Here is a 16,668-nt window from a genome sequence, read left to right on the forward strand (position 1 = left end):
GTAGAAAAATGGCGACGATTTATGACGTCATATATTTCCCTATGATACTGCGACTGTATACTGTCGGAACGATTTTCTCCCCAGTAAGAGCACTGAACAGTGCTCGCAGTGTATATCGGAACATACCCTTGGTGTTATTCGAACTCGGCCGAGATGGTGTAGAGTGGGGGTGATACGAAAAGGGCGAGCCTATACGAAACGGTGGTTGGCTGATGGTTGGTTAGCTGACTGGTTGTCATCACGAACTAGCAATAACTTCGTGGTTGTCATTTCTGATAAACGGAGCGATCAGAATGCCAGCTCATCTGTTAATGCGGCATCTGTGATTACGCTTTCTGACGTTCGCTGCAAGGAAACTGTTAAGTGCGAGTGAAATTCATCGAAGTTTAACTGTCATGAAAGAATAATATCCGCCTCACCGAAGGCTCCACCTCGATTTTATCACAAATTACTGTAATCAACAAGATGATGGTAAATACAGCCGTCGGAGGCGGCCAGGAGAACGTTGCCAAATTCCTTGAGTCTTTGCAATCTGATTTAAAGGTTCTGTCATCGGAAACTAAAAAAAAGTATCCACAGATTAGAGAGGTATCGTATCTTATCCATACGCCATCAATTATTCACCATTTAATTGATTATTCTCATTTTAGGTTAGGTCAGGATGTTATTATCTGCTCGATCATAAGCATTCTTTTGATAATGACCTATAGCCTGTTTGCGACTTCAACATAACTTACAACAATTATTGTTCGCGCATCATGTCTTCTTGCTTTACTGTTGCTGAAGAACAAACAAGTCTTGACTCAGAACATTTTGACAGCTGTCAAAACGTTCTAATACGGTCTCAGTAATTTGTTTTCAAACTTTGTTAACCACGAAAAGCTCGCTTCTGAAATTATTTCTGTTTGCCTACCTTATCGAATAATTGACGATTGTACAATTCCATCTGCCTTGATGTGAAATTTTTAAATATTTCTTTTGTTTCACAGTCCTGCGAAGAAGGAATATCTAAGTTACGGACAGCTGCCAATAGTCCTGGAACACCGATATACTACATTGTCAATCAAATATTATATCCTTTGGTACAAGGATGCGAAAGTCGAGATGTAAAGATTATAAAGGTATCAAAAAGCATTACTGCTGGTGTTAGTCTTACAGGAAAAAATGTAATGGCTAGCTTATAAGTTGAAACGTTTATTCAAATTGTTAGTTTGTGATTAGTCTTTTGTGATTTCGTTTCAGCAGCATGAACAGAGGTTTTTTAATTTTAACATATTGTTCAATATGACTTAGACTATCTACTTTATCAATTCTTATCAAGTTGACTTAAAGTATGAATCAACGGACAAGGAACAAAAATAATGGGTGTACTAGAAATCTCAAAAATTAGATAAACTTTGGCACAAAATCGTAGAATTATGGAAGAATATGTACTGAAAAATTCACTGAAAACCAATTATCCAACTTATAGATTATGAAGTTAACTTTTAATTTATCCTGTTTTTATTTCAGTTTTGCTTAGGCATGATGCAAAGGCTCATAACACAGCAAGCGGTGGACACAAAAGGAGCCCGATACATTACAGATGCTCTATGGATGCTGATGGAATCTGGTACAGAGGAAGTGAAAATTCTTCAAAGTGTTACCCTGCTACTAACGAGTAACACTGTCGTTCACGGAGAGACTCTGGCCAGGGTAATTACTCAGTTTCATTTGAAGAAATCTTCTAAACTCTCAATCAGCTGCAATCAGTTATGAGTTGCTGCTCAAAGCAAACCAGGGATAATAATATTCCTAAATTTCTGGCTTTTCGTTATGATGTGATCAATTAATATTTATTCGGTTAATATGTATTTATTATTCAGCATACATGATACATAAGTGCTAGTGTACTTGTCGTCAATCAAGTAATTAGAACTATAGATACAACAAAAATGATTTTGATATTGTTTGTTTTTTCAGAATTTAGTTCTCTGTTTTCGGCTTCATTTTACTAAAGATTCCACAACGATTAATACTGCCGGAGCGACTGTGAGGCAATTAGTATCGCTTGTATTTGAGCGTGTAGTAGTTGAAGATGAAGAGTTTGCCGGCCGTGCCGAACCAGAGGATGTTAATTTAGAAGAATTAAAAGTACCTACAAATCAAGCACCCAAAGGTCTAAGACCATGCGCAGCAGATGCCTACCTCATGTTCCAGGTACCAAATCTGTTTGGTATTCTCTGTGGTCTTTTCCTTCGAATGAAATTTCAGTAACAATAATAAAATGACTCTTTTTGCTTATTTTTTCAGGACTTAGTACAGTTGGTAAATGCTGATCAACCTTATTGGCTGATAGGGATAACGGAAATGACCAGAACTTTTGGTCTGGAACTTCTAGAGTCTGTTTTAACAAACTTTTCATCAGTATTCTTCAAGGTACCCAATGTCTTTATATCAGAATCCGATCTCTTATCAAGGAAAGGGAAAAATTCTTAGTGAAAATAGATGTGCGGAAATGTGAAATGTTTGGCAAAGTGTGGGAAACAATGACGATATTATGAAATGCAAAACTTATTACATGTCAGATTACCGTCACGCCTTCAAATTGGTAAATATTTTAAATTTTCGCTTTTTGCAGCATCCAGAGTTCAGTTTCCTACTGAAAGAACGAGTATGTGCCTTGGTAATAAAACTGTTCTCCCCAAACATCAAATATCGGAACTCTGTGCCAGCATCGGTACAGCAAGCAACTCCACTGGATAAGCCATATTTTCCGATCAGCATGAGACTACTCCGAGTTGTTTCGATATTAGTTCAAAAATACCATTGTCTTTTGGTGAGTTACATCATCTCTTTCTATCATTTTTTACTTTTATTTTTTTAACCCAAATTGTTTCACCACGAATTTACATATTCTGAACGATCAATTGTAATAAAAGAGCTAATTGAGTTCGTAATTCCATTTAATTTTTGCATATTAGGTAACTGAATGTGAGATATTTTTGTCTCTGATCGTTAAATTCCTGGATCCTGACAAGCCTGCGTGGCAGCGTGCCTTGGCATTGGAAGTATTACACAAAATGACTGTTCAAGCCGATCTGCTAACAAGCTTTTGCGAATGCTACGACCTAAAACCTCACGCAACAAACATATTTCAAGACATAGTTAACAGTCTGGGAGCTTACGTGCAAAGTCTGTTCGTAAATCCCCAAATGATGGGACAAGCTGGAGGAGGTAAATTCAGCTTTCTCCTCACTTGAACGGGCGTATTTTGCTCGGCATTCTTTCTGTGAACGAATCACCGATGATTGCTTTCTCATCATTTAGGTACTGGAGTACCTGTTGCTCAAGGACAACCACCTGCATTATTGGCTGGAATGCCTGTCGGTCCTGGCGTATCTCCACAGCCTGGTTTCTATTCTCGAGGGATATGGTTGCCTGTTGTTGCCACTTTCACCAGTGGTCAAGCTAAATCAACGTAGTAAGTTAACTGGAAACTTTTAACAAGACGCGAATATTTCTTTGTTTTGCTCCGGGAACTTGTTAGATTTCACAATTTTGCATGTTTCTTGGAAAGTTCTTGGAAAATTCCTTTGAGTCTCGACGAAAACTTTAAGGAAATTAAAAGAAATAAATCTATTACAGTTTAGAAATGCTGGACAAGATTGAACCGCCCCAAATACCTGATGGCTATGGAATCAGCATTGCTTACGCTTGTTTGTTGGACATCATTCGGTCTGTGGCATTAGCTATCGAGGGTCCCCGTGAGGAAGGGAGAGAACAGAACCGCTATAAACCAACAGAAATTGAGCGCAAGTTGCACACTCAATTAATTATCTCGAGTTGGTGTGGTTTACTCGCAGCTCTCAGTCCATTGGTCGATGCCAGGTAACTGCATCTAAATTTGGTGAACGAAATGTTTAAAAGTTATTGAGGAATGAAGACGTCACACGTAAAGTGAAAAATTTTTGTCAGCAGTACCGACGAGTCAGCCTCTGAAAATGTCCTTAAAGCCATACAGACTTTTGCCTCGCTCTGTGGCTCCCTTGATCTACAGACACCGAGGGATGCTTTCATTACGGCAATTTGCAAGGCCTCTTTACCACCCCATTATGCCTTGACTGTATTATACAGCGCTCCACAAGGAATACCGAGTGCCAGACCTCAGGATCCTGTACAATATAATCCGGCTAATATCAGCGAACCTGACTACAGGCAGCAAGTCGTAGCTGTTGGTACTCCGTTGCCGACTGCGTCGCTACCGATTGGTAAGTTGGCAACTTCGTTTACTCTGATATTGCAATGAAACTTTGATAGTTTTTCTCACATCACATTGACTAATGTCGGAAAACAAATATTGTAACAGAGTTTCGAACAATGCATTACTTAAATGGAGCTAAAAACAGCTCAAATGTAACAGATTTTTTTCGATGATTTGGCGACCAAACAATTTAGCTTTTGTTGTATGATAATTTTTATTGTTTACAGGGGCTCAGCAAGGACCAGTTATGCTGACGGCAAAAAATCTGCAGTGTATGCGGGCGCTACTGTCACTTGCTCACTGTCACGGCAGCATCCTGGGCAGTGCCTGGCATCTTGTGTTAACAACTTTGCAGCACCTTGTTTGGATCTTAGGTCTTAAGCCATCCACAGGAGGGTCTTTGAAGGCTGGTAGAACTACCGCTGATTCAAACGCAGTTATAACTACTGCTGTGATGGCGGATTTGCCTGTTCTTAGCGCTATGCTTAGTAGGCTTTTTGAGAGCAGTCAGTATCTTGATGACGTTGCGTTACATCACTTAATCGATGCTTTATGCAAATTGAGCCACGAGGCTATGGAGCTGGCTTATTCTAATAGGGTAAGACTGAAAAAGCCTATGTTAATTAATTATTTCATTCGTTCTACAATGCCAAATTTGAAAATGATTCTTGGAAATTCTGGGTGTTACGATTTAAAAATCATTCTGAATGGCAACGACGATTATTCGTTGGCTTTGTTCAATTTCATGTGAACTAATCACTAATCTTAGCTGTTAGTTTTTAACATTCATTTTTCTACTTCGTTTCATCAACTAAAACAACTGATTTTTTCCTTGCACGTTGATATAGGTAAGAAATGAACTGATTTCTGTTTCAGGAACCGTCATTGTTCGCTGTAGCAAAACTGCTAGAAACTGGGCTTGTCAATTTACCACGTGTAGAGGTTCTTTGGAGGCCATTGACCAACCATCTTTTGGAAGTGTGTCAACATCCACACATTAGAATGCGAGAATGGGGAGTCGAGGCAATAACGTACCTCGTCAAAGCTGCCCTTCAACATAAATACCCCCAGCCACTCCGGGATAATCAGGTATCAATCGGTATCAATCAACAGCTTACCTCCAAAACTAAAAATAACATATCTAGAAGCTTTTTGATGTTTATGCTGCTCAGCCTTGCCATTTATATGCTTTTTATAAATACGTGCGTTTTCGTCCATTTATAGAAATTACAAACTCTGTTACTGGGACCATTGTCCGAGTTGTCATCGGTGCGTCACGGAGATGTGAGGCAGCGCCAGTTGGAATGTGTTCTACAAGTTTTACACGGAGCTGGAGAAACTTTGTCCCATGGATGGCCCTTAGTTCTTGGTATTATAGGAGCTGTTTCCAATCATCATGGGTAAATTTGACTATTTAAAAACTGCACACAGTACTTCTGTACATGTATTTTAAAGTAGTATTGCATTATGACAGGCTTATAAATATCAAGTTGCAATTACTTTTTTATTCTCTGATTACCAGGGAAGCTCTGGTTCGCATAGCTTTTCAATGCCTACAATTGGTGGTGACGGATTTTTTACCTGTAATGCCATGGAGATGCCTTCCGCTGTGCGTCGATACTGCTGCTAAATTTGGTTCGCAAACTCAGGAACTGAACATTTCCCTCACTGCAGTGGGACTCATGGTAAATCGAAAATAAAAATATAAATAAAACGCTTTTCTTTGGTTTGGGGATATTTATTCACCTATTGCGCTATAATAAATGGTCTATCTCTGCTTTTATAAATTAATTCCGTCTGTTATAGTGGAACATCAGCGATTACTTCTACCAAAATCAAGAAAAATTGTGCAGCTCTTTACAAGGCGATGCTACTTCCGTCTTTCCCGATTTTCCTGGTACCACAAATATGCCACCGTTTGACAAACTATGGATGTGTCTCTACGCGAGACTAGGTAAGATTTGTCATTTTTAAGCGCTATTCAAGAAAATTACTCCTTGCTCCACATGTTTAACTTCCTTCATTCTTTATTAGATTCTGCTTTCCGGTTTATTTTGTAATAAAATGCTAAATGGTATTCATACATAGAAAATTGTTATTTTCTAGGAGATTTGTGCGTGGATTCAAGGCCTGCAGTTCGAAAATCTGCAAGCCAAACATTATTTTCAACAATATCTGCGCACGGAGGATTGCTTCATCAACCAACCTGGCAAGCGGTGCTTTGGCAGGTGTTGTTCCCTTTGCTGGATAAAGTTAGAAGTTTATCCAGTTCTGCAAGTAGTGAAAAGGTCGATACCAGTGGAAATATTCTTATCCATCACAGCCGTAATACTGCTCAAAAGCAGTGGGCTGAAACCCAGGTCAGTTTACATAAAATATCGTGTACCACTCAGATTTTCCGCTCCAAAAATGTTCTAGTATTTGAGATAAAATTAAAATTGAACTGAAAACTGAAAATAAATGAAACTCATTTGAAACGAAAAACTCGAATCTGAACTTTTGCAGGTTTTAACACTGAGCGGAGTGGCTCGAGTCTTCAACACAAAAAGGCAGCTGTTACAATTATTGGGAGACTTTCCGCGGGCGTGGTCTCTGCTCTTAGAATTCATTGAAAACTCTGCATTGAGTAAAAATAACGAAGTGAGTATGGGTCTGAAAATATTGTGAGGTTTCTTTTTATCAAATACAAATATGTACTAAGTAAAAATTAATTCTACAAACTTACATTTAATTCAATGTTCAGGTCTCACTGGCAGCTCTAAAGTCTTTCCAAGAAATACTTTATCTTCAAAAAGGTGGAGATAGTGAGGAAGCTGGTCGATCTAGTGATTCGGAAGCATTGTGGTTGGTTGCATGGCGAGTTTGGCTTAGCATCGGTATGGAAAGTACGACACCACCGAGAGAAGGAGACACTGAACCCTACGTACCTTCGCAAGCCTTTTTGACGGCATTGGTTCATATTTTTCCAGCAGTATTTCAGCACATTAGAAATAAGTTAGTAGCATTTCTTTGCTTCTTTTCCTATTCATTTGTCCTGTAATCAATATCGATGACTGATGATCTATTTTATGCTCCAGGTTTACGGGTACGGACCTTCAAAAATTATGTATTGTCCTAAAAAACGCAGTCGCTGTTCCTGTACACGGAGAATCAACTCCTTACATCTTACCAACGTTGCCGGATATTGTTCTGACCCAGTTGCAAGATGGGGTTCTTCACTCCATGGAACTACTGCAAAAGGTTTGTTGTAAATTTTTGAAGTATGAAAAATTGTAATGAAATTCTACGGAGGATTTGAAAGACTAATGAATTCTTCTCGAAACCTTAGCGAGCCAAATTAATCATTGTTTACTGATGAATGATTCATTAGCAAATTCTTATTTTTGGTTATCATCTTGATAGGAAGTACTCAACGGAACAGACAATCTGAGAACGATGATTGGTTCGATATTCCTGCAGCTGTTAAGTTTTTCAAAGCTAGCTTGTCAAGCACCCACTTACGGAAAAATACCCACAAAGCATATATCCCAAGTCAGAGGAGTGTCTGTGAGTGTCCATTTTCTCTCTTGCCTTTTGTAAAACTTTGTTGAATGACTGAAATAATTTTTCGTGATCAATAATCCAATTGATTAATCCATTACATGTAAACACAATAGGCTGACTGGGTTACCATGAACTACGTACCCTTTGGGGAGAAGGCATTGTCAATGGTCGTAAATCTCTATCAAAAAACTGCTCACGAGGAATCGGTAATAGACGGAAAAGTGCTCGAGCACATAATAGAAGCTCTTCACGTTCCGTTATCCATGAAATACAATTGCCCATCACCTACAACTTGGAAACTAGCAGTCACCAGTCTCTTGGCTGTCCTACACACAGGTTTACCACTGGCAAGAACGTATCCTGAGCAGTTCTCCAGCATGTGGACAGAACTAGCGGATACTTTGGACGATTTTTTATTCCCTAAGAGGTAAATTAATAATAAGTAGTCCTATAATTTCCGCGACGCGAGTAGCACTGAAGAATTTCAGATAGAAGTTAATTTATCTATCGTATAAGTATTTGTTGTATTTTTTAATTAAATAGCGTGATAACTACGGAACGTGGCGCCGAAGAAGTGCAAGCGGATGAAGCGGTTGATTGCCAAGTAATGGAACTACTGAGAGATGAAGTACTGCCGCACTCACAGCACGTACCTCATCAATTTATACTTCGAGTCGTCATGCTGCTAAATAAAGGTTCCATTCATTCAGCAACAACTACAAGTATTGGTAAGGCGCACATTATTATTAAAATTTTTGCTACAGTTTGAGCGTGGCACAGAAACGAAACTTTTTCGATGTTTTGCATAATAGAAAATAGTAACGAGATTAAATTGAGGGAAGAATTTGCAAAGACTTGTTTCGAGACGCTTCTTCAGTTTTCGTTGCTCGATGGCTTGAGCAACGAAATTGAAACGACAACGACTGAAGCCTCGGAATCTGACGAAGGAGGGGTCGCTGGCCGACTAGCTGTTACAGCCCTGCTTCACAGGTTTCAAGAAGTATTGCGTCGCTACATAGAAGATGAAAGACGTAGCGGAAAATGCCCTCTGCCAAGGTAATGTAAACACGTTCGTCACGAGTCAATGAAAATTTAAAAAACCTTGTCCTTGTGTGTGACTGGCAGAATTGACTCGTTAAAGCGTTGTAAATAAGTGTTGAATATGAATCCATGTTCTAGATACAGATTGTCGGAGATATCCTTTGTATTAAAGGCTGTAGCGACTCTAGTTGTATCTTTGAAGAAAGCACCTGCTAACAAAGGTAAGTTAAATTATTTTGAAAAATTCTATTTTCACCTGTGTATTCGATTAAGATTTCGAATTTTTACAGCTGATGAAATATTATAAACGTTCCTTTTCATCTACAATTTCACATTTTATCTTTTATCGCAGTTGACCAATCGGTTTGGGAGCAGTTAATAGGCTTGTATCCATACCTAGTCGAATGTACAGTGGCCACTGCCTCTGGCCAGGTTTCACGATCGCTGCGCGAAGCTCTCCTCCAGTATCACGATTTGCTCAGATCACCGACAAGTAGTTTACCAACTTCCAACGGCGTTTGACCTATGCAAACAATTTCCGAGAAGACTACTAACCATTTTAATACGATACGTCTGAGTCGTGGCTAAACTGTATCTCCTACACTACGCAGATCACTTCCTTGGCTGAACTGCTCAACGATATATCCACTATGCATACCCATGCGGGTGATGTGTTTGGTATCCCTGATCAGTGAGTATTCCCTTTCCCTTAAACTTAAAGAAACAGAGACGGTACAAAATTGATTATAATATAATTCATTTTTCTTCAGACATAATTTAGTAGAGTGAATTTTTAATTCCGCTACCAAAACTATTTTCTCTGATTGTTATTAGGAATTTCTATTGTTTTTTTCGTCCTTTTATTTAGTTATATTCTTACTGAAAATTATCAGGTTATCTGGCTGTAATAATCTTGACTGAAATAGTATTCCTTATTTAACATACCTAAATTACATTGGCCTTGAATTTTCATTTATCAACCACAATAGGTGAGGTGAAAAAAAATCTTTGCACTTGAGATCTGTTATCACTAATGACAAGTTGATGAAAAAAGAAAACATATTTTATAATTATAACTATATTTAATGAGAATATGCAATGTTAAAATGCTGGTAGAATCGAGTAGTACAGTAAACATTAAACAAAGAGGTCAATATTATAATGGAAGATATTTTAGAAGAAATTGATTTCGAACGGTACTGAATTTTTATAACTGTCCAATAGGTTGGATACAATTTTTTATAACCGTTCAATGAAGTCAGGTTTCAAAAACCATACCAAGATATAGGGTAAACAGATTAATAAAAATTATATGGACTGGTGTAAAAATTTTAGCCAGGAAGATAAGAATATCAGTAAAAATTAATATTATGTCATAGTTTGTTTTTCTGTCTTGTTTTTTTTTTTATTACATAATCAACATGCAAAGTAACGTAATTAGTCGTGTTAAATCTTTCTTTAGACTACAACTTGAATCATGTGGAAAATATCTTTCATTAACTAACTGCAATGTTTGTAATGTTCAATTTTCACTGGCGGTATTTAAATTTTTAACATCGCCGTGCACATCAATTAACTATTTTTCCCGAGCGGGTGAATTATCCAGGTATTTCCGTACAAAAACGATCTTTTTTTTACTGACAGACGAGAGAAACACCAATTCTATACATATTGCAATTATCTGGTCTTTTGCGAAAGATTAACCCCCCCTACCCAGTGTAGATATCAATTATTTAATTTCAAAGTGTAGTAATTAACAATTACACAGTTAATTATATATTACTACATAATACCGGCGCTATTAGCATGTTACACGAGTTTCTAGATAATAGACAGTGTGCAATAAACGATTAATATTAAGTATTTGAACTGTAAATAATTAATTGCAGTGCAGGTTTATAAAAATAGAAGTAGTATGGCTTTGTAAAGTCTGATGTAAATATTACATTGATGATAATGATTTGCTAAAGAATTTAGTATACTAATATAAGTAGACAGTTTTGTATACTTAATAACATTGGATTATCCTGCAATCGTCAAATATTCATACATAATACTTACGGGAGCATAAAATTGGAATGATGTAAATAAAGTAGCAAACTTTCAATGCAATTTTGGGCGGTATTTATGTCAAGTTATCATACTTGCGAACTCGGCAATATTTTTTTTTTTTTTTTCATTATAGTAATTTTTGTATTGAAGGATATAGTATAGGTCATTTCATGCACATTATTTCCCAAAAATTTATTATCCTCTTAACAGTAACTTCTCGTATTATACAAGTTTTAAAAAATCGTTCGCAATTAATTTTTGTACAATAATTCTTTGTACATATACATCGAATTTACCATAAGACATGATGTTGTAAAAAACGTAAGTTTTGAAAACTTCGTTCAAGATTTCTTTATAACAGCAAAAAAGAAAACTAAGAAATTCCACGGTTTTGTACCAAGTTCTTTGTGTATTGTCTCTATTATATATTACAGACTCTTCATGCATGTATGCGCGATTGTCAAATACTTACAAAAGTAAGATGAAAAATGAAATTTATGCACATCATTATTTTGATTATTCAAACAAGCGTTACAACAGTTCTGTAATGCTACTCTCAAAATATGAAAGTATCTAATTCACGTAACTATAATCAGGATTCTGAAACATACAAATTAAATTGATCAATATCCCGAATGCGAAGTTTGCTCTTATCTTTTGAAGTCAAGTCAAATCTCTGAAAAATTGATCACTTACCTCGATTTAAAATTATAGCTGTACGACAGGGAACATAGGCATAAAGTCTGTGCGGACGGTTAGCAAATGGTTCTGGTTTACTGAAATGCTTGATGCTGGTATCGATGCGATTTTCGCCGCCAAATTGAGCGTCATCACTGCTCAGTAATATCTGATAAACTCCAGGTTCGTTCACGCCTATAGCGTAATCAGGGAATGACTTCGTCGGATGAAAATTAAAGACAAACACAAGTCCTGCTCGGTCAAATACTATCACTTTGTCATCTTCGTGTTTCCAGCTTACGTAGCCCTAAAGAAAAAAAAAACAATACCTTTTACTTTCAGGTGAAAAAACATAATTTTTGGTTTAGAATAAAGAAATACATTTCGTGTAAACTTTGTTTCACATTTCGATACATGTTGAATTATTCACTCAACATTCAATGTAAAATTGTTAGATATTATAACAACGAAAGTATTAAACTGATTCACATTGCTTACAGGGTTAGCATGCAGCCAGCCATATTTTTCTTCCAAAAGATTAATTTCTCGGTCCCAATTATTCATGTACTTATATTTAAGGATTGGGTCATCTACAAGGTTCCATTGCCGCCTTGCATAGTGGTAACTGTCTCCATTTCCTGCCCGAGGAAAATCTAGCCACTCAGGATGCCCAAACTCGTTACCTGAGAAAAAATGCGTAAAAATTAATTTTTTTTCTTCAATATGCGATTATCTCTTATGAATGGGGGATGAAGTCCCTTTGCTCTTTCCCTGAATTGAAACGCATATACCAACCAATGAAATTGAGATAAGCTTCACCGCCAAGTCCGTGAGTAATCAAAGTAATAAGATTGTGGAGAGCAATTCCACGCGAGACGAGGTTGTTGGGGGGGCTTAGCTCGCTCATGTGCGTGTACATTTCTTTGTCCATCAACCAAAAGGCGATTGTTTTGTCACCGACTAGCGCCTGGTCATGGGATTCGGAATAAGCCACAGTTTTCTCCATCCAGCGACGATTGCTCAATGTCCAACAGATGTCCCCCATATTCCAATCCTCATCTTTACACTCCTTCAACAATTTAATCCACTTGTCAGGAAGCGCCATTCCTAGGCGGTAATCAAAGCCTACTCCTCCCTCTGCAACTGGCCTGAATGGAACGAAAAATCACCGTGAATTATACCGCTCTGAAGGAAAGGTTTCTTGAAGAATGTTGTATGTATATTTTCACCAAGATAGTACCTGCAAATTGCCGGCATTCCACTAACGTCCTCGGCAATGGTTATCATTTCAGGATAAAGTTTATGCAGCATATGATTAGCCATCATTAGATAAACTACTCCTTCAACGTCTACATTGAGACCGTAATATTCGTCGTAATGACCACTGAATCCTTCTCCCATCCCTCTAGAATGGTACAACATGGACGTGACACCGTCAAACCTGTATAACATTGGTTCCACAAAGAATTAACAATCCAGTTTTTAATATTGTGAGTTTTGAGTTTCTAAGTATATCATCCTTCTTAATTTCTATAACCTTGAAAGATAGTAAAGCATCATCTAAGTTTTGTTGTTTTTTTTTTCAAATATTATCAAAGATAATCCAATGCTAGAAAATCGTTACCTGAATCCATCGAATGCAAACTCTTCAGCATACCAACGTAAATTTGATAGTAGGAATCTGACAACCTCGAATTCCGCGTAATTGAATAAGCGACTACCCCACAGAGGATGTTCGCCTCTGAAGCCTGAGTGAAAGAAGCAAGAATCTGTTCCATCGAACTCATTCAATCCATCCAAGGTGTTCTTTGAAGCGTGAGAATGGACTATGTCTAAAAGAACTACCAATCCGTGCTTGTGAGCTTCATCTATCAACTCCTTTAACTCTTCAGGTGTTCCATAACGCGAAGAGGTTGCGAAAAATGAAGTCACCTTGGAGATGCAAAAAGTGAAGAGGTGTAACAAAATTTTAATCATCGTTTGCATAAACATAACTTTTGTCAAGTTACCTGATATCCAAAACTGGCGTAATAAGCATGTTCCATGACCGCCATTAATTGGATGGAGTTATAACCCTGCTTAACAATTCTGGGTATGATATTTTTTGCAAACTCTAAGTATGTCCCGACTCGCAATTCCTGAGTCGCAATTCCGACGTGGCATTCGTATATCCTTAGACTCTTGGGTCGTTTTGGTTTTGGATATTTAAACTTGTAGATCTGCAAAAACATCGATTATAGTTTTAAATTCAACCTAGAATGGAAATGTTGTGCAGAATTATTTTTTCAGTTGAAAAAAGGACATATGCAAGTAATTTACTTTCGAACAAATTAACTGAGGCTCTTTTTATATTTTCAGGTAAGCGTAACTATCTTTTGGAGCAGTTTTACCTTGTCATCAGTTGGATGCCATAGTCTTTGCTTGAAAGTTGTCCCTTCAGAGCGGTTTGGCGGTTGAGTAACGTAAGATGCCCAAGGGCTCAGTCTTTCCAATAATTCGCCATTATTATTTCTCACAATAACTTTAACTTCTGACAAATGTTGAATGGGGCTGGAACCGTCAAGATTTGGCTCCAGTTTCAGCTCCCATTTTCCATAATCGAGTTTCTTGTATGGAGTTTTAGTGCGATCCCAACCATCTGTGTATCGAAACAGACTAAATTATGAACCTGTACAAAACTTATACTCAGAACTGATATTTAATTAGTAATGAAATTTCTTACTAAAGTCGCCGGTAAGAAAAAGTTCTCTAGCTCCCGGCGCCCATTCCAAAGCTGTTACACTGTTGTCTGGGTTAATATGCACTCCAAAGTGTTTATATGCCAGGGAAAATTGATCAAAATCCTTTTCCGCCACCTCAATTTTTTCCACGTAATCTTTGAATATCGCATATCTGTAAATAAACAAGATTGAATTCTTAGTGATATATTTGAAGAATTACAGCAAACACATCCAGATAAATCTGTATTTCAGTACTTTAAAGAAGAGGCTAATCTCGAGGTTGATATTAATTGACAAAATATCAGTAATTGTGATTAGCTATATCAAAGAACCTTTGACCTTCACATTGAATTGCGTTAATAGCGGTCTGATTTTCATTCATTATCCAAATTATATCTGTTAGTTTGCAGAAAACGCAAATGGACAGAGAATTACTTAGTGAAAACAGATGATGTAGTTCATTTTAATTTGGCTATTTCTTTTTTTTTTTTGTGTAAAATTCATCTATTATAAGAACAGTTATATAAGACTACTAAGTTTTATTTTAATGCCAAGAAAGTGCAGGAGTAGTCTGTTTTGAAATCATTTATTCCAGCCATTTTAGTTGGTCTTTTTATTTGCTCTAACATCTTAAATCAATGATTTCCCAATGCAGTTTAAACGTTGTTCAAAAGCAACGAAAAGAAATCCAATTTCATTCTTTCTTTCTTTTAATTTTTGATTTGCTTAAAAATTGCAATATAATATAAAAATAATACATTTATAAACAAACGAAGAATATGGTAGACAGAATGGAGAATAAAAGTTCAGCATGCTGATTTGAAATTGTTTGAATGAAACTCAAGTCACTGAGTTTTCATAATGTTTGGGATAGATTCGTCGGATACCTTATCTCAATTTACAGTTTGTTGTTACTGTCGATCTAATCATAATGTCGTAAAGAAATTTCAGTAACCAATCACCATCTAGTCCGAAATCCAGAATAACATGATCCTGCACGTGCATTGCATAAGTATACAAATATGCAGTATCGAATGAATGTCTGTGATGTAAAATAAGAAGGGAACTAGACGAAAACATTCACGGGTCACGGATCGAAAACAATGAAGGAAAGTGGCAATTTTCGTCGAGCAGGAAGTTGAGTTTTTCAAGAGCAAACGGCCAGTAAATGGGCAAAAAATCACTCAGTATTTTCGTGAGAAATAAAAGTAAAAATGATGATAGAACCTCTTCCGAATCTCCTTTTCGTACGGCGCCAAGTACGGATCCCTTTCTAGTAGAGTTTTCAGTTCAGGTACTTCGATCTGCATTGGATCCATTGAGGACCATTTTCCACCCATTGTTATGAAATTTGTTTATTGTATTATAAATTCACACAGATTCAAGATCGCGGAAATCACTGCTTCAACAATCGCGTGTAGCTGTAATGCCGGCTCAAATACGAATGACATGTCAAGGTGATTCCCCCCGCATCCCCTCAGACCGAAATCAGAATACACTTTCACCATCTGTCACGTTAAAAATGTCCCTAAATTGTGGGATGTTTAGTTTTATACCGAGTTCCATTCATTATAAATAGTTATTACGATAGTTATGAATAGACAGTAGTTATCGTCTGATGGTACGTCGTTGATGGAAAGTAAGATCTACTTCCCGTTGTTTGATAGTAATGGCGGTGTTTTCATTACCGACGTGATTATGACGTACTGGATCGATAATGAAAGTATTTACATTATTGATGACATTCGAGTGAAACAAAATTTACCCCTGATCGTAAGTATGCTGTAATAAGAATAATTTTAGAAATCACAATAAATCTTGAGAATATTTGAAGTAATACGTAGAATCACAATTATTTACGACAAGATCAAACAGCCTTTATTTGTTCGTTTATAATTTATCCCTCTTCTCATAAGAAAAAACTGCGATATCAGAAATGAGAATTTAAATTTTATATAAAATCCAGAATCCCTCGTGGAATCTGTTTATCATTTTTTCAAGGATTTATATCGGAATACATAATATTCCAGAGTTAATGCCTTGTGAAACTTGTAGGCAACTAAACTTACCGTGACCCACCTTGCAGGCAATTCATGTTACAATTTAGGTCTCGACTATTCGGCCCAAGTTTAGAATAATTTCACTTTCTGGATTTCTAACGTTCCAACAACATAAGCCGAATCGATAATGTGAATTTATATCCACTCTCGTATTTTATGATCGATACACATAGTGAACAGAGACAAGTAACTAAAATTCCCATGTTATTAATATAATACTGTTATAAATAAATATATGGCTGCATATACAGCATATATTTATTTATATCGAACTTTATTTAGAATACATTTTGTATTAATTGAACTAGCTAAGAATTTCATTTCTTGTTAC

The 16,668-nt window shown here is 36.8% G+C and overlaps 2 protein-coding genes across 4 annotated transcripts; one reads left to right on the forward strand and one right to left on the reverse strand.

The window, feature by feature from the left end:
* Positions 1-114: 114 nt before the first annotated feature.
* On the forward strand, positions 115-10,787 carry LOC107219177 (protein MON2 homolog). Of its 3 annotated transcripts, none has more exons than XM_015657300.2 (25): positions 115-588; positions 990-1,121; positions 1,513-1,695; positions 1,963-2,199; positions 2,293-2,418; positions 2,621-2,818; positions 2,964-3,216; positions 3,310-3,463; positions 3,628-3,870; positions 3,958-4,250; positions 4,471-4,841; positions 5,120-5,332; positions 5,468-5,643; positions 5,766-5,928; positions 6,050-6,197; positions 6,350-6,603; positions 6,749-6,883; positions 6,987-7,237; positions 7,321-7,483; positions 7,646-7,789; positions 7,900-8,213; positions 8,330-8,514; positions 8,599-8,842; positions 8,966-9,048; positions 9,180-10,787. In XM_015657300.2, the coding sequence occupies exons 1-25, from the start codon at positions 466-468 to the stop codon at positions 9,347-9,349; spliced, it is 4,956 nt and encodes a 1,651-aa protein (XP_015512786.2). In that variant the 5' UTR covers positions 115-465; the 3' UTR covers positions 9,350-10,787. The 3 variants fall into 3 exon arrangements, with proteins under 3 accessions (XP_015512786.2, XP_015512788.2, XP_015512787.2); XM_015657302.2 differs by having other exon boundaries at positions 8,972-9,048; XM_015657301.2 differs by having other exon boundaries at positions 3,961-4,250.
* On the reverse strand, positions 10,472-15,748 carry LOC107219192 (1,4-alpha-glucan-branching enzyme). The gene is made up of 10 exons (XM_015657342.2): positions 15,505-15,748; positions 14,280-14,449; positions 13,948-14,195; positions 13,567-13,776; positions 13,182-13,489; positions 12,798-12,998; positions 12,353-12,705; positions 12,056-12,240; positions 11,576-11,864; positions 10,472-11,479 (listed from the first exon to the last, which is right to left on the reverse strand). The coding sequence occupies exons 1-10, from the start codon at positions 15,615-15,617 to the stop codon at positions 11,472-11,474; spliced, it is 2,085 nt and encodes a 694-aa protein (XP_015512828.2). The 5' UTR covers positions 15,618-15,748; the 3' UTR covers positions 10,472-11,471.
* Between the last annotated feature and the right edge of the window lie 920 nt (positions 15,749-16,668).

This window comes from Neodiprion lecontei, chromosome 5, assembly GCF_021901455.1.
Source record: "Neodiprion lecontei isolate iyNeoLeco1 chromosome 5, iyNeoLeco1.1, whole genome shotgun sequence".
Classification (NCBI taxonomy): Eukaryota; Metazoa; Arthropoda; class Insecta; order Hymenoptera; family Diprionidae; genus Neodiprion; species Neodiprion lecontei.